The sequence below is a fragment of the Sceloporus occidentalis genome, unplaced genomic scaffold, assembly GCF_023333645.1.
Source record: "Sceloporus occidentalis isolate IW3139 unplaced genomic scaffold, rSceOcc1.0.p SCAF_22, whole genome shotgun sequence".
In the NCBI taxonomy this organism is placed as follows: domain Eukaryota; kingdom Metazoa; phylum Chordata; class Lepidosauria; order Squamata; family Phrynosomatidae; genus Sceloporus; species Sceloporus occidentalis.
This window is the reverse complement of record NW_028317002.1, coordinates 9,487,006-9,505,768: the sequence shown is the minus strand read 5'-3', so window position 1 is coordinate 9,505,768 and position 18,763 is coordinate 9,487,006. Positions and strand designations below refer to the sequence as shown.

The following is an 18,763-nucleotide window of genomic DNA, read 5'->3' as shown; positions in this document are numbered from 1 at the left end:
TTTCAAATTATTCTGTAGAAATAAGTGGAAGACTCTTGTGTTAATAAGGATCTTGTTCATCAAACTTTACATATAATCACTTTTTGCCTTAGTATATGATGAAGAGCTATATGTTGTATGTATTCACACTAAAGGGTCCCTGTTACTGCATCTCTTGACCCCACATCTCTGTTTACCTTTGTCAGTTATCGACCAGTATAGGAACTCCCCTAGACTTGGACCCTGGTTGCATCTATGTGCCCTGCTTTTCATACAGTTATGCTGATGCACATAGAAAATATGATAATGTTAATGTCTGTTATTGTTTGCGTAGAAGAACAAAAGAAGCACTTGTCTGCTAGGTTATTTGTAGTGTATCAAATTCACCTGGGAGAAATTATGCAATTTCAAAAGGAATATAGTGCTAAATAATTTTTGGCACACGCAGGATTTTGTGGTGAACACAGGACTTTGTTTTTAGCTGAACCTTCTATTTCTAACCTACCCTTAATATCCTTCTAAGGTTAAAGAAATCACTAGGGATATTAAGCAACTGGACCATGCAAAGCGTCATTTGACCACCTCGATAACAACCCTAAACCACCTGCACATGCTGGCTGGAGGAGTGGACTCACTGGAGTAAGCCTTTTAAAAAAAAAAAAAAAAATAAAAAAAAAAATAATTATATATACCGTATTGGCTCGGATATAGGCCGCCCCCGTATATAGGCCGCACCCTAAAAGTTTGGTGCTTTTTTTAAAGAAAACGTTTTTTTCTTTAAAAAAGCACCAAAAAAACATGCTGCCACTCTGTCTCCCCCCCCCGAGATATGCTGCCACTCTGTCTCCCCCCCCGAGATATGCTGCCACTCTGTCTCCCCCCCGAGATATGCTGCCACTCTGTCTCTCCCCCCCCGAGATATGCTGCCACTGTCCTCCCCCCCGAGATATGCTGCCACTGTCCTGCTCCTCCCCCCCCCGAGGTATGCTGTGACTCTGCCCCCCCCGACTTACCAGAGGAGACTCCCGGGTGTCTTGCGGGGCCGGCGGGGGACATCTACGCAATACGCGTACACAACTTCCGGTGCTCAGCTGATGTGCCGGCACCGGAAGTTGTATACGCGTATTGCGTAGATGTCCCCCGCCGGCCCCGCAAGACACCCGGGAGTCTCCTCTGGTAAGTCTTGGGGGCAGAGGTCACCGGCTGCGGCGATGCGGGTAAACAACCTCCGCAGCCGGTGACCATCCGCGCGATGCGCTTAGACAACCTCCCGTGCCGGCACCCCCCTCCGTGGAAAGTGCTGGCAGGGGAGGCTGTCTAAGCGTATCGGGGAGTAGGATGCAGGTCCCCTGCACCGCTGCGGGGGATCTGTATCCTAACCCTGCCCGGCGCCCGGCGCTAGACCCCGAATATAGGCTGCACCCCCACTTTAAAGACTTAAAGTGGGGGGAAATAGTGCGGCCTATATCCGAGCCAATACGGTATATAATATATATATACACACACACTCATTTTACCACTTCTAATGGTGTATATCATGATACAGGTGATATGAGCATTTACCAGCTTATAAGCAGTTTTATGTTGTGACCCCCAGGGCCATGACTAGGAAAAGACAATATGGGGAAGTTGCCAACCTTCTCCAAGGAGTGGTGAATGTGCTGGAGCATTTTCAGAAGTACATGGGCATCCCACAAATTCGCCAGCTCTCGGAAAGGTAATAAAGAAAAAGAGTCTCATATTTTATGTATTTGTACACTTAGACTCACCAGTCACTTATTTAGTTTACATAAACAAATTATATACACTATATCTGATTGGGTGTTAAGTGCGTCATCAGAGACCCTAGCTAGATCTCTCTGGTTTTGTTTAGTCTCTCTCACATTGAAGGATCTCTCCTGAGGTGTCAGAGCTGATACCACAGGAAAGGTGAATGTTTTACGATGTTAGTTTTGCCCAATCCCTGTGCTGTCATTTTGCTTGCAATACTTGCTCCTGCTGATCCCATAGAAGCAAGACCAGATTGTGGTCAGATTATACATTAGCTGGGAGATCTCCCTAACAATGCAAAGCAATGATGGATGTAATATTATGTTCTTGGAGTGGGAAGCTCCAGGTCTCAGTAGAAACCCAAACTTCATTCTAATTAATGACCAAACTGAATTAATATCACCTGGACAAGACTGTTGGTTTTTTGGTTGCTTTTGCGTGCACTTACAATTTTAAATTTTGTGTGATAAAACCATTTACCCCACTACTTTGCAGATGCCAACAGAAGGTGCAAAAGGATGGGAAATTGCATGAAATCAGTATTTAAATATGCATATACAACTTCTTATATTTTTCTGCTAGTTTTGGTTTGTGAATTCCATTTAATCTACAGATTATAGTTTACATTTCCCTTCCACCAAAACAAACAGCCAGCTAATCACTTAATGGTTGTAAAGCTGTTCATTTTCCAGACAAGTAAATATCCTTTGGTTGTTGCATGAGAATCTCCTAGTAGGGAGTCTGAGCATTGTCTGTTAGCACAGAACATGACCCTGTCTGCAACCGGCATTTCAGCATTAGTTGTGGGACAGCATCACAATATAAAAGTATTTTTAAAATTCAATTAAACCAGAACTTGGTAATAAAATTACAGTTACGGTTGCTAAATTGAATTCATGTTTCCCCTTTAAGAAATACATTTTTCAGTGTTTTTTGAGTTTTTGACTACTGTATTCTTTGACTCATTTCCTCCATATGGCACTTGCAATTGCAAGACTTGCAGAATAAAAATCTCTCCGGAGAGGGATATCACTAATGAGCTTCTGTACCTGAGTCACTCAGTGACTCAGACTTCCATTGGAAGTACCGTGATTACCATTGCCATTATTTATTTAAAAAGTGTTCCAAGAGGACCAGGTAGAAATATGCCACTTCTTATTCAAAATATTTCTTTATAGTTGCTTACGTGTTGAACTTAACATTTATAAAGAAATGAAGCCTTAGAAACACAATGCCTAGTATTGCTGAATGCCAAAACTCTCACAAGAAGTAATTCTTTAATAGTGTAACATGTTGCCTCATAAAAATGTTTTATGTGTTCTTGGGACATGATGTCCCATGACCCCCAGTAGTTACAATGAAGCTCGTGGGTTTTGTAGCCAGTCCCTACATGTCCGGGAAATGTGCAATATCTGGTCTAAGTTGTACAGTATGCTTATCACATGCTCTCTAGTAGAGAGTCCTAGTTTTAAGCTTGATGTTGCAATCAGTAGTTGACGTGCTGCTAAACTAGTGCTCTGTTGGCCTTTCCATTATGACAAATCATAATTAATGAGTGGAAATATTTTGGACACACAGAAAGCAGTCTACTTTAGAATAGACTTTGATCACCCAAAGATAACTTGTGTTCCGGTGCCGTCCTTTCCATGGCTTTTTTAAAACAGCAGTGTGGAGAATATAGCTCCTGGTTAAAAGTGTATATATTGTAGTTGCATCTGTGCTGTGCCTCTCTTTCCTGGTGTTTACTTTTTGATAACTGTTCCATCTGGTTGCGATATGATTCCTAATTTGTTCAGAAATGAGAGGCACACCCAACATGCTCCTTTTCATCCTTAGATCTCCAGAGTTCAGAGTAAGGAAACAAATCTTGCAAAAGCCAGAATAAACAGAACTGGGGATAGTTACTTTTCATTGCTAACCTACTGGCAACATCCGTGCTGAGTATTTTTATGTGTGTACTGTTTATAGATCGCAGGTCACAGGCATGGATGTGTTCCATACAAAATATTAACCCATTTACTTGCCAGATGAGATCTTATAGAATCCCCAAACAGGAACAGTGGCAGGTTTCTGTGCTGCCAGTTGATGTCAACATTTATAATTAAAAGAACCTCCCAACGTTCCCTAAATTCCAGATTTTTATTTTTTATTTAAATATAACACTATAAATGAATAATATATTTGAGTGCAGTGGCATTTGGCATACCCTTAACTATTGTGTGCCAGATGTATATAACATTTGTGTTACGTTAATTCAGAATATCTGTTGCCTTGATGCTTGAGAATAGTCTTATTGGATTAACATTTTTAGCAAAGATGTCTTACTATAGTTTTCATACTGTGAAAAAAATGAGCTCATTTCAGTCAAGATGTTTGTAAGACATTTGGTGAACAACAAGGGTGTCTTATTGATACATTTTAATTCACTAGTAGTACATTAGAGAACAGTTGAGCTGTAAGGCAATGCTAAGTCTGAGGTAATTACATAAATGTAGATTGTTTTCTTCGTTTAATGTTCCGTTTTTTACATTATTATACACGCATGGTTTTGTTCATTGCTGCAGCAAAGATTCCAAAGCAATTCTACTGTCAGCTCAGGTAGGAAGTTGTAACTTTCCTGGACGGCATTGATTTATTTAGACTATGAAAATAAACATGATTAATGTGTTTTTATATAGGTATAATAGGGTTGAGGATCATCTGCAGTGTCACAATTACTGTAATATTTTTAAGGAAGAATATCCTATATTTTAGAATATGAGGCCATGTGTGCATATGTTTGAGAAAGCGACTAAGACCAGATTAGATGCACTTTGCTAATTATGTGATTGTGTGAACAAGGTAGGCTGTTTGTTTATAGGTGTTAACCACCTTTGTGTCAGGTGTACACACACCTATGGATGAAAGGTCTACTATAAAAGAAGATATATGTATTTGATATTGTAAGAGAGAGATGTTTTTTTTATAAAACATATTTCGCAATTGTGGAGCAGTGGTACAGCCAAAGAGTTTAGGAAGGATTTTGTGTCCTTGAGAAAGAACCACAATTCTGTTCTCCAGCTGATCCTTAGTGCCCTGAATAGGTTAAAGGGGCTTTAGAATAATTGGAATCGGCTGGAAAGTATTTTAACTGAGACATAACAATTGTACCACAAGACAAAAAAAGACAGGCTGCTTCAGCCTTTTTTTATCAGCACATCGCCAGTCAATGTCTAACATTTCTAACAGGCTAAGCAAAAACAACAAAGAAAAACACTTGTGGTTAACTGAGACTTACTGGTATTTAAAAACTCTGTAACAGTACATGGCAGGAAAGCAAAAATATATTTCTCCATAGTTGACAGTTTTCCTTCTTTGTGAGCCGTGATATTCATTATTGAAGTATATTTAGTGAGAATCAATTAAATACATATTAAGGGTTACTATCTTGTTTGTTTGTGAAATATATATATACCGTATTTGCTCGATTATAAGACGACCCTGATTATAAGACGACCCCCCAAATCTTAATATTAATTTAGGAAAAAAGAAAAAGCCTGAATATAAGACGACCCTATAGGGAAAAAGTTTTACCAGTAAATGTTAATTCATTTAAACTATTTTTTTAATAAAAGCTATGATTGAGAAAAATATTTTGGTTTTATTTCCTTCTATTTTCCAACCTGCCCCCCAGTTATGCACATCTGCCCCAGAAATGCCTTATACCCCCTATATGCCACTGTGCCCCATGATATGCCTTTTAACCCTCTAAATGCCACTGTGCCCCATGATATGCCTTTTAACCCTATATGCCACTCTGGCACTTACAGGGTTAAAAGGCATATTATGGGGAAGAGTGGCATATAGGGAGGTTTAAGGCATTTCAGGAGGCAGAGTGGCGTATAGAGGGTTAAAAAGGCATTTCTGGAGGCAGAGTGGCATTAAGGGGGTTAAAAGGCGTTTCACAGAGCACCCTGCCTCCAGAAATGCCTTATGCCCCCCAATTAACACTCCCCGCCGCCCCCCCCACTTACCGGTACTTCTGAGTCTCCTGTCATGTAGCTGGGGCAGCGTGTAGACTCGCGCTGCAGCCGGAAGGAGGCGTGGCTAACAGCGGGGGTTGTCTGCGGGGACTCTGAAGTACCGGTAAGTGGGGCGGGGGGGGTTGAGACGGGAGACAGGAGAAAAATTTCACTATGCATGAATCTTCTGATCTAATGAATTGCAGCTGAGATGAAGTTTGCTTGCATATGGTGTTGGAATTAGGCTTACGAATCTAAGGATTCTTTTCTCTGCATCCTGATTTTCCATGCCGGCTCTTCTAGTAAACCCAGGATGGCTAAAAATATAAGATTTACTGTAAAATACTTACATATTTAAGAATTCTCAACCTTAAATGTACATTAACATGTTCGTCCCATTCAGGGTTAAAGCAGCCCAAACGGAGTTAGGCCAACAGATTCTAGCTGATTTTGAGGAAGCTTTTCCATCACAAGGCACAAAGGTAAAATATTTGCATGTATGAAGATATAATGATAATGATGATAATGTAAAAAACCCTTAAATGGACACTCCAGCCATTGTATACACTTTAATACATATAGTAGGTCCCTTTAAGTTTTCATTCAGCCACTTTTGCAAATGCATGGGGGGATTTTGCTCCTTTACCCACTCAAGAATAAGTACCATGCAGGAAAAATATTTAGCCCTGCACATGGCTCGGCAAACTTTGCAGTGGCAAGAGTCATACTAATACATCCCGTACTTTTTTTTACCCCCTCACTTTTTTTATTTTTTATTTAAAGAATCCATTTTAAAGGACTAATATACATTCTTTTTTTACTGGTGCTTTTAAAGCTAGTTAATTGGTCATTGCTTAATACAACATAACACAATGGCTTTTGATGTTTTTTACAGAGAACTGGTGGGCCCAGTAATGTCCTGCGCGATGCCTGCTTGGTTGCCAATGTTTTGGATCCTCGGATTAAACAGGAGATCATCAAGAAATTCATCAGGCAACATCTCTCTGAATACCTGGTGCTCTTCCAGGAAAACCAAGATGTATGTGTGTACATTTTTCCCAGTAGTCTTACAAACACCACGCTTTATATTGTCACAAGCATCTGCTCAAAGCTGGCAATCAAGGAAAAGTACAGTTACTAATTAATTCCACTATAGCACCTCTTGTCGAGTAAACGTAAAGCTTAAAAGTTGATATGTCCTTAAAACCTTATGTTCCAAAAGGGCATGTGTGTTTGTCACTGAATGGGTTATGAAGCATACTGAGCTACTAAGAGAAATATTCCTAAAAACAAATATCTATAATGAGAATCGGGTTGAATGTTTCCCCTTGGTTCCAATCCAAGGGTAAAATGCAGCTTATAAATAATTAGGTCTTTAATGTGAAGTGAGCTTTAATCACATATACAATTTCTTTGGGTGGTAGGTTGCCTGGCTTGATAAAATTGATAGACGGTATGCTTGGATAAAGCGACAACTGGTCGATTATGAAGAAAAGTATAGTCGCATGTTCCCAGTCGACTGGTGCATGACTGAACGCATTGCTGTGGAATTTTGCCATATCACAAGGTAAACTGAGAATACTGCCTATAATGTTTCATAAGGGCACCTGCAACTCCTTGAGTTCCTGTCTATGATATAAGATGTACAGTTGTATTTGCTCATTGATAAATACACACACATAGATATACAAATTGTGTGTGGGTGTGTGTATGTGTATATATATACATACATACATACATGAGCGAGAGATAAGGCGGATCAGATCTATTTCCTGGAATCAAGAAAATTATAGGTATGATCAATTGTTTGATGTGCTATGTAATCTTTAAGGGCCCCCCTCCCACAGTAAATGCAACCCAAGTTAAGGGTTTATTAGGTTCAGTGAAAGTTTGAGACAACAGTAAATCTTCCCAGGAATGGCCATTCTTTCAAAACCTCACAAACAGCATAAAATCACCCTTAGAGCAGGTGGCTCTAGGGTCAGAAAGGACCAACAATATTCTAAAACCTACAAGAATGTCTACCTCATAATAGTTAAAGAATTAAGTTTTTGGTCTTGTCAGAGTCTAGACCTAAATCCCATTGTGATTGTGTGTTTGGACCTGAAACAAGACATTAATGCTCAAAAATCCATGCTTTTCACAGCATTAAAGAAGCTGTGGAAGGAGGAGTGGGACTAAATTTGTTCCAAGCAGAGAGGTATCGCAGCTAAATGTAGTGTATCCAGGTTTTAAGTATAAGTGGTTATTTACTGTTTCACTTGGGCATAGGTCTTGGTTAAAGATCAGATAAATGTAATGACCAAAAATATGCAACCACGCAGAAAAGGGGTAAATAACTTTTTCACAAAACTGTAGTGTTGCAAAATATGTTGGAAAATGTTGAGTGATATACTCTGGTACGTTCCCAATGCCATTTAGAACTGTTATCGCACACTTGTCAATTTGCACCTCCAAGCAAACTTTTTCCTGTAGTGAAAGGATTAGAAAGTGGAAGGCCTTGAGCTGCTTGCTTCTTTTATGCAGTAATCTATCTGTACGTTTTGTGCTGAGCAGACTCCAGGAAAAAGGAAAAATCCCCTTGAGAAAAAGTGTATCCACAGTACCAAATCATTTTAAATACCCTTTATACCTGTCATTGTTCTTTCTTTAATGAGAACTCTGTTAGCTGCCAATGCTTTGTTCTTGTAATACATATTCTGGCTTAAAATACCATCACAAGTTTTATCCTGAACTCCTCACCTTTCCACAAGCATAACTCTTGCCCAGTTCTAACAATAAAACGGATAAGGCTGAAAACAATTCATAGTCCTTACTATTTGAAATTGTGACTGGTATCCGGTTGTAGGAAAAAAATGGCCTACCACTATTATGCTTTATGTAATATAAAATATCAATCATTCTAAACTATTTTAATTAATATGTGAAGGTAATTAAATTTGAGCTGTGTAAAATAAAAGATAAAATAATAAAACAAAAGATAAAATAACCCAAGAATGTCACACATATGTATAAAGTCAAGCAAACATAGGATGCCACCTTTGCCATAAATCAATTTGGGAAATTTCTTCCCTGCTAGACCTGCCCCAGTTCACTATAAGTGCTGTAATGGTGAAATAGAAGCATCTAAAAGTTACAACAGTTCAGCCACGAAGCAGTAGACCATACACACTCAGAGTGGGGTTGATGAGTGCTGAAGCACATAACACTCCTCTGTAGCCTCATTCGCCACAGAGTCCCAGACTGCCTCTGGAAGCAATATCAATACAAACATTGTATGTCAGGAGCTTCATGAAATGGCTGAGCAGCTGCAAATCACTATATGCAATTCCAAGTGTCGTCTGGAGTGGTGTAAAGCACACCGCCGCTGGACGTTGAAGCAGTGGAAATTCTGACTGACAAATATTGGTTTGGCAGATGCCAGGAAATCGCTACCTGCTGGAATTCATAGTGCCTACTGTAAAGTTATGTTAGTGATTTTTCAGAGTTTGGGCTAGTCCTCTTGTTCCAGGGAAGGGTAAGTTAATGCTATAGTGTACAAAGACATTTTAAGCAATTGAATGCTTCCAGCTTTGTGGCACCAGTTTGGTGAAGGCAATTTTCTGTTCCAGCATGACATTGCACCTGTGTACAAAGCAAAGTCCATAAACACATGGCTTAACAAGTTTGCTGTGGAAGGACTTGAGTTGCCTGCACATAACCCTGACCTTAACCCCATTGAACATATTTTGGAAGACTTCGAAAGCCAATTGCGAGCCAGTTCCAACATCAATGCCTGACCTCACAAATGCTTTTTGGGCTCAAATTACAACAAATAAACGCCAAAATATTGTGGAAAACCTTTCCAGAAGAGTGGCAGCAGTTATAACTGCAAGGGGAAGAGGGGTCACTTCATATTAATGCCATGTCCAGTAAGCTCATATAGGTGTGATGGTTATATATTGCAGTTATGATTTTATTGTACTTAAGCAGAAAAAATAACTTGGTGGGGTTTTTTCTGGAAATAAATGTCACAATTCTGTGTTTTGGTTTTTTTCTAACCTTGAAAATTAACCATTTTCTGTAAGGTATCTTAGTGGTATTTGGATAAATTAGGCTAGTCATTAATTTTATTTCTTGCTAAGTTAATAGTTACATAGTTACATAGGCTGAAAAAAGACATGCGTCCATCAAGTTCAGCCTTTCCTATATATGTTAATTTGTTGCTGTTGATCCAAAAGAAGGCAAAAAAAACCCCCGGTTTCACTCTTTCTAATTTTGCACTAACCAGGGAAAAAAATTCCTTCTTGACCCCAAAATGGCAGTCAGATTTCTCCTTGGATCAAAAAGCTGTTTCCCCATAATTAAAAATTATATCCCTGAATATTATGTTTCTCCAGGTATCCATCCAGTTGCAGTTTAAACGTCTGTACAGACTCCGATAAAACTACCTCTGCAGGCAGAGAATTCCACATCCTTATTGTCCTTACTGTAAAAAAAACCCTTTCCTCTGCTTTAGTCTAAATCTCCTTTCTTCCAGTCTGAACGCATGACCACGTGTCCTATGCATAGTCCTATTTATGAACAGATTTCCACACAATGGTTTGTATTGGCCCCGAATATATTTATATAATGCTATCATATCCCCTCTGAGGTGACGTTTTTCTAAACTAAACAGATTTAAATTAGTTAACCTTTCTTCATAACTATAGTGCTCCATTCCTTTTATTAATTTTGTAGCCCGCCTCTGCACCCTTTCTAGTGCTATGATATCCTTCTTTAGACTAGGTGCCCAAAATTGCACAGCATATTCAAGGTGCGGCCTTACCATTGATTTATACAGAGGCAAAATTATATCTTTATCCCGCGACTTGATGCCCCTTTTTATACACGACAATACCTTACTGGCCTTAGCAACACTGCTGACTGACATTGCACATTGTTGCCTAGTTTGTTGTCTATAACAATTCCCAAATCCTTCTCATTTGTCGTTACCCCTAATTCACTACCGCTTAGGGTGTAGGTTGCTTGTGCATTCGCTACCCCGAAGTGCATAACTTTACATTTATCTACATTGAATTTCATCTGCCATTTGTGTGCCCAGTCCCCCACTCTATCTAGATCCCTCTGCAGCACAGTAATATCCTGCTCGCCCTGTATAACTTTACCTAGTTTAGTGTCATCTGCAAACACAGAAACATGACTTTCAACGCCTACTGCCAGGTCATTTATAAATATGTTGAATAAAATTGGTCCCAGAACAGAACCCTGAGGGACACCACTTACCACTTTTGACCAGCTTGAAAATTTACCATTTCTAACAACTCTCTGTTCTCTATCTCTAAGCCAATGTTCTACCCAAGCACAAGAATTTGCATCTAGACCAATTTCCTTCAGTTTGAATACTAACCTATTGTGTGGAACCGTGTCAAACGCCTTGGCAAAATCCAAGTAGATTACATCCACTGCAACCCCCTGATCGACACTTCTACTTACTTCTTCATAGAATGCAATTAAATTAGTTTGACAGGACCTATGTTTCATAAAACCATGCTGATTTTTGCTAATAATACTGTTCTTCCCGAGGAATTCTTGAATATTATCCCTAAACAGCCCTTCAAATACTTTCCCAGCCACGGAAGTTAAGATCACAGATCTATAATTTCCGGGGACAGAGTTTGAACCCTTTTTGAAAATAGGAACCACATCTGCCTTCCTCCAATCCTCTGGTACAATTCCTGAAAGAAAAGAATCCCGATAGATTAGAAACAGAGGTTCACTTATCTCCTGACTCAGCTCCTTAAGTACTCGTGGGTGAATACCGTCAGGCCCCCGGAGCTTTAACATTAATTTTCTTTAGTTGCTGCAGCACCTTGTCCTGACCCATCCACTCACAGTTTGACTGAAAATTTTTCTCAGTGGTCCTATGAATATCCATTGCCATAGGTTTCTCCTTAATATATACTGAGGAAAAATAGTCATTTAAAGTTTCTGCTTTTTCCTGGTCCTCCTTAACCAACACTCCCCTCTCTGTTTTTAGTGAACCTACGTTTTCATTTTTTGGTTTTTTTAGAATTTATGTACTTAAAGAATTTTTTGGGGTTAGTTTTGCTCTCTTTGGCAATCACCCTCTCATTTTCTAGTTTAGCCCATCTAATCACCTTTTTGCATGCTTTATTGGCTTCCTTATATCTTATATAGGATGCCTCTGATTCGTCTGATTTAAATGCTGTAAAAGCCATTTTCTTATTTTTAATTTTCTGCTTAACGTCCCCACTAAGCCACATCGGTTTCAATTTGTTTCTTTTATATTTGTTTCCTAGTGGTACATACTGAGAAGTGTACCCTGCTAATATTTGTTTGAAAATACTCAATTTTTCCTCAGTATTTTTACCCCTGAAGAGTTTTTGCCAGTCAATAAGTTGTAAAGCTGCCCTTATCTTATTGAAATGGGCCTTCTTAAAATTATATGGTTATATATACTTTATTCCCCATGGGCAATTTCTTTTTTGAGTTTATTTCAAAAGAGACCATATTGTGATCACTATTACCCAAGTGCTCCCCCACTTAGACACAAGATCAACATTGTTTGTTATCACCAGATCCAAACAAGTATCCTTTCTAGTTGGTGCTTGTACCAGTTGTGACATGAAGGTGTCATTAAACAGGTTCAAAAACCTGAATCCCCTTGCAGAACTACTAGTCCCTCTATCCCAATTTATGTCCGGGTAATTAAAATCTCCAATAATTAACATGTTACCCAGATGTGCAGCTTTCTCAATTTGCTCTAACAGCTGCTCTTCCTCATCATTATTAACATTAGGTGGTTTATAACATATCCCAACCAGTAGTTCTTTTCCTTTTTTTTTTTGCCCCAAGTTGATATCTACCCATAAAGCTTCCACAAATCCCTTGTCGCCTTCAAGATGCTTAATATTTGACTTTAGCTCGTTGTTAACATACAAGCATACTCCTCCTCCCTTCCTGCTTTTTCTGTCCTTCCTATATAATGTATAACCTTTTAAGTTAACTGCCCAGTCATGGGTCTCATCCCACCATGTTTCTGTTATGCCTATTATATCATATTGCTTAGTGTATGCTATTGCCTCTAGTTCTCCCATTTTGTTATTTAGGCTCCTTGCATTAGCAAGCATACATTTAATATTACCCTGAGTCTCTTGAATTTTATGAGAATTTGTATTAATACATAGCTCCTCTGTTCTGATCTTGCCCCTCCCCCCATCTCCACCCCCCTTGTTCTGATCTGAAGCCCCTCTCTTTTCTGCGCTATCTCCATTTTCAAGATCTGTGCCCCCCCCCCCACCACTAGTTTAAAAATCCCTCCAGCCTTCTAGCCATCCTCTCCCCTAGCACAGCAGACCCTCTTCCGTTTAGGTGCAATCCATCACCACTATAAAGATTGTACCCAAGCGCAAAAACAGCCCAGTGCTCTAGAAAGCCAAAACCCTCCTTCCTACACCATGACTTAAGCCACGCATTTACCTCCCTGATCTCCCGCTGCCTTTCTACTGTTGCGCGTGGCACAGGTAATATTTCTGAAAATACTACCTTGGAGGTCCTTTTCTTCAGTTTATCTCCTAATTCCCTGAAATCATTCTTTAGTACCTTCCATTTTCCACTGACTTTGTCATTGGTACCAATATGGACCATGACAGCCGGGTCTTCCCCAGCCCCTCCCAATAATCCATCCACTCTGTCAGCAACATGCCGGACTCGAGCACCCGGGAGACAGCAAACTGTCCGGTTGAGCCTATCAGAGCGGCAGATTACCCTATCTACTCTCTTAATAATAGAGTGCCCTACCACCACAACCTGTCTAGCCTTTCTTACGCTCTCAACCCCACTTATACTAGAGGGGCTGTTCCCTCGGCTGTTAGAAGGAACAGCTTCCTCCAATATAGCTACTAGATTATTGTTACTGACCTTTTTCTCACTTTGCTTCAGAAACGATCTCTCTAAAATTATGAGGACAAGAGCCAAGGAAATTGAGGTGAAGCTGTTGCTTTTTGCTATTCAGAGGACAACTAATTTCGAAGGACTCCTTGCAAAACGATTTTCTGGCAGCACCTTAAGTGACACTGTTGTGGTAAGGAACTTAACACTAGTCAAGGAAAAATGAAACATGGCTGTATAGCTTTATTTTATGACTTAAATGAATTTTATAACTGTTAAGCTATAAATAATATCTAACAAGTTTATTTTGGTGTTTTTTCAAGTAATGCTAGATTCTGTTCCTTAAAGAAAAGGACACTTAAGCAAGGAAAGGTGGAAAACTTGGAGTTTGGCACTTCACTCCTGTGGGTTTCATAACCAAACGATCAAAATAAATTTTTTGTCATTTTACCATATGTTAAAGTATGATTCCCCTTTTCCATATTTGATGAATTTGCAAAAATTATACATCATTTTGTTAAGGAGAAGTATGGCCTTCTTTTAAAATAGAAATGCATAATACATAATAATTAGTGATAATAGATAAAAGAAAGCTCAGGAGAGGGGGTCAGAAGCGCCACTGCGAGAGATTCTGCCTCTTGCAAGATGGAGGCGGCGGCACGTTTCCATAAGGGTCTCTCTAAACCCTCCTGAGAACGCTGAGCTTCCCCTGCAGATTGAATACAGGTTCTCCATTCAACCATGAAAAAAATGGCACTCTGCTTTCTACTCAGAATGTGTAAAAATAAATGTGGGAAAATTCATGCAGTGATCTCACCATTAGGGGAACCATCCAGTTCCAACAAAATGTAAAGTGATAAAATTAGTACTGCATCTTCCCACAAACCTGGCATTGAAAGAGTTTAAATACTAGCATTTGTAATAGTCATGGGATGTCTAGTTTAAAAAATGGATGATTAAATTGGCTGGCTTCAAAGATGTCCCAAATAAGATATGGAGACAGAATTACCAGATTTGGGGGGGAAAAAATTGAAATACTAAAATGCTATTTGTACTTATTGCCCTATAACATGTTATAAAAACATTGGGTATTTCTAAACTCGAGACAAATAGTAGGATGTGTTTGCCAGTTTTTTTATTAGATTTTATAGATGGGTAAAAGATTTTTCAAATAAAAGTGTAAAAAGAAAAAATTCGAAAAGACGAAAATTACAGCTAAACATGAGTATGGCAAAAATGCACAAAGGGTACAAAAAGAAAAAAAAAGCAAGCCTAAAGGGGTTAAAGCAATTTCTAGTTCTGTATTCAACAGTTATGGCTTATGGCTGATTATCTGTTAAGCAGGCACCAGTCCTTTCCAGTCTTGGATATATCAAAGCTTGACGAAGCCAATTTGTTCCCTGTAAAACAAAAGGTCACACTGATAAGGTCACCATTTTGGGCTATTGAAGGGAAAAGCTGATTGTACTGACATTTCAGTAATTTCTTTGGGAATATTGGGTTAGTTTTAGGTCTAGATTAAATCCTTTAACCCCTTCAGGACCGGCATTGGCAAACCGTGTTCCCTTGAAGACCGCAGCTTTTTTTTTAATATTTAAATTCCGCTGCAAAGCGATCACGTGCACGGAATTGAGGGGGGGGGGTGTGGCTGCTACGGATCGCTGGGGACACCCAGCGGTCTGTAGCAGCCGCCCCTCGTGATCCCAGCGTCCATAGCGACGCTGGGATCGCACATCATCGATGATGTACCTGGTACGTCCCGGTCTGCCGGTGACCTTTGACCCGGAAGTACCAGGTACGTCCCGGTCTTGAAGGGGTTAAACAAAATGTCCAGGTTCACCATACAGGCTCAGGTTGTTTCATTTCTATAAAAACTGAGCCATACTACAAAACAAAACAATTTCCTATTTTAACAATTTTGTGTTAAATAGAGCCTGCTGTTTTTGTTTTTTTTAACTCAGTTGATGTGTCTCAGTGACACGGGAATTGGAATTAGGAATTTTGACATTTAGAAGAAAAAATGTGGATACAAATCACCCCATAAAATGCTTTGTTTTATTTTTGCTATTACATAGCTTTACATGAACAATGTAACATTTATTTTATTATATGGCATAGTCTTTCTTTTTCATTTAATGCTTTATTCAGATTTGCTGTATTGCAGCCGAACCACTACCATATTACTACACCTGGCCCTAGCTAATGCATGTGATATGGCTACAAAGGGTGGATTCTGAAGGATTTCAACATACAAACTTTTTGAAACTATTTCTCTACTACAGGGCTCGACAAATCCCAGGCGCCAGGTCGCCATGGCGACTGAGAATTTTATCCTGGCGCCTAGGTGTTTGTCAGCCTGTTACAGCCCCCCAAAAATGCCCCCACGTCGCCACAATCGTGGTGATCGCGGGGGCGCTGCTGCTGTCTGCCCAGCTGTCTGGGCAGCACAGCCACCCCGAGCCTTTGATCGAGTGATTCTGTAGGCGGCAAACCAGCAATTGCATTTCCGCTGCCACAGACAGCTTCAGGGAAGGGGGTTAGTGGGGACTTGACACAACATCCCCCCTGCTGCCTGATCGCTCCATGAGAGCGAAAGTGCAGTGTTAACCTCTTCAATGCCGAAATGCGGCATTTTAGGGGTTAATTCCTGTTTTGTACGGGGCTCTGCTGCTGGTGGTCTGCCCAGGCAGACCAGCAACAGCAAAAACGAGCTGTTATGACTCTTAAGGTTGTAGAACACTGGAGTACACTCACACCCAGCAAACATTCTGAGCTTGAAGAAAAGATGGCAGGGGCGTACCTAGAGTATTTGGCACCTGGGGTGGATCCTGTACGTGGCACCCCCCCCCCCCACATAAACACTTTAAAACTGCATAGCTTCTATCGTTATATACTGGCGCAGACATTGACGGTGATACAGCATTACACCTATCGCTGGGTGTAACCGCTCGGCGCCCCTCTCTCTCCTCTGTGTTAAAAAAAAAAAAAAAAAAGTGACGAGGCTGCCGGGACATATGGTCACCCTAGCCCGTGGCACCCCCCTGACGAGCGGCACCCGGGGCGGACCGCCCCCCGCTAGGTACGCTACTGAAAGATGGATATCATGGTTGGAAAGCACCTGGCAATTTATGTGCTGGTAGCCCTTTAAGCATTGCAGGACATATTTTCTTCAGCCTGTGCTATCCTTGAGAAGTTGAATGGATTCTAGCAACTCTCTAGATCACTTGGTAACAAGCATTGAGAAAGGGGCTGCCCTGAAACATTTGCACAATTTGTAATATGTAACAAAAAAGGTTTGGTAGCACAAGTACTCCATTTGATAATGGGAGCGCGTGACATGTTTATTTTTGTTCAGTATTGGCATATTAAGGAGTGTATGATAAAAAAAAAAATATTTCTAAAGTCCCTTTTCTGAATGAGATTTTACAGTTCCAGGACTCAGCGAAGGACATTCATTTTTTTTAAAGTTTAAAACAATAGTTATTAGTGCCCCTGGGTTAAATGTTTTAGATTCAATCATTCTGTTCCCTTTAAGCCCAAAATAGCAATAATGATGAATAAACTGAAAATACACACATACTTTGCCCTTACAAATGACTGCCCATACACACAGACAATTTACGCTTGCACGCAAACATCCTGGCAGCCACAGATATTACCGTACCTTAAATGTGTTTGTGGCATGTTCCCTCCCAAGTCTGGTTACCTTGTTAAAGCATGTAGATCCCAGTATCTATCAGAACTTTCAGCTTCAGTGAACACTGGATTTACGTTCAATAGTTATTGGTATTCTCGGTTTCTCAGTAGATGTCTGCAATATGCAAGAAGCTTGAAGAAAACTGCTTTCTACATAGACCACTTAAAAGATAAATAGTTTCACTAATGCTGCTTTCAAGTAGGAGACAGTTTGCATTAAGCTATAGTTTCTCTTTGCAGACTAGCCAAGTAAATGTTTGTCTTTTAAATAGCCCATTCATAGTCAATATATTTGGTGAATTGTGCACAGCGATTGTTATATACTAATACGCCAGCAAAAGTATGTTTTTAATTTATATTGTGTGCCATGTTCACATGTGCTTTCAAATATTCCACTTAAAGATAGGACATTGGGTCAAGTAAGGACATTACAAAGGGTCGGGACCCTGCAGTCTAATTGTTGAAGAATTGGAATTCACAACTGAAAAAATGCCTATTGCTTGCTTACATAATAACTGTAACTGTGTTCATGTAATGACTGTTTACATGTATGGATTAGAATTACCTTTCAGCCACAGGCATTTTCTGCATCAAGATCATTGCTTGAAGATAAATTAATTAGCGTATCGCATCGCTGTCCCTCAGCTTCTGCCTGTGCTATGCTGCTAAAACCCAGTACAATTTACTATGCTAGGAATACTTTGTTCTGTTGATGTCCTTCAGTTTACAAGCCATCTCGTTCTGCCTACTGAGGCTTGCAAGTGATGAAAAAGATGATCAGAAACTGAGCAATATTTTTTTTCTTAGAAAAAGCCAGAACCGCAGCCACTGGCCTCCACCAATCCTTTCCTGGACGATGATGGAACAGCTGACGAATCTCCCCTGGACAAAGAAGGCGACTTGGATAAAGTGAGTTCTGGTTGTTGATTGAACTAAAACCTTCAGCTGAGCTGGCCTTTTTTGATGTATAGTTAAATTATGTGACTTTCAAGAAATGTCCCCACGTTATCTGTGCAACATGCCGACAAACTGCATATGAGATTAAACTCACTTCATAATGATTAGTCAAACCAGGGATTTGTAAGAGCACTGAAACACATAAATTAAATTTTATGTTTCAACAAGTGTTTTCCTTTTACAGCCAAAGAAACCCAAAGCGCCAGAGAACCCATTTCATGGAATTATTTCCAAATGCTTTGAGCCTCATCTATATGTGTATATAGAGTCCCAGGACAAGTGAGTGATGTGTTTGACACTTGATAAGCTGTTTTTCATTATATTGGAGTTAGCGGCACTATTATTTTCATCTATTGCCTTTAATCATTTGCTATATAAATCATTTTCGACACCCTCCAGAAATAAAATGTAATATCCTGGGATTAAGATTTTAATTCTCCACAACCAAGTGTCCTCTTTCATGCCTG

The 18,763-nt window shown here is 39.8% G+C and overlaps 1 protein-coding gene across 1 annotated transcript in view; it reads left to right on the top strand.

Annotated features, from left to right (window-relative positions):
- LOC149300986 (vacuolar protein sorting-associated protein 53 homolog) overlaps positions 1-18,763 on the top strand; it is an 88,251-nt gene that overhangs the window by 36,091 nt on the left and 33,397 nt on the right. The window contains exons 6-13 of the mRNA XM_089484576.1: positions 503-618; positions 1,577-1,696; positions 6,154-6,232; positions 6,646-6,789; positions 7,175-7,317; positions 13,695-13,836; positions 18,147-18,248; positions 18,481-18,575. Of these exons, the coding sequence (XP_089340702.1) occupies positions 503-618; positions 1,577-1,696; positions 6,154-6,232; positions 6,646-6,789; positions 7,175-7,317; positions 13,695-13,836; positions 18,147-18,248; positions 18,481-18,575 (941 nt within the window). The remainder of the gene's footprint in view (positions 1-502; positions 619-1,576; positions 1,697-6,153; positions 6,233-6,645; positions 6,790-7,174; positions 7,318-13,694; positions 13,837-18,146; positions 18,249-18,480; positions 18,576-18,763) is intronic.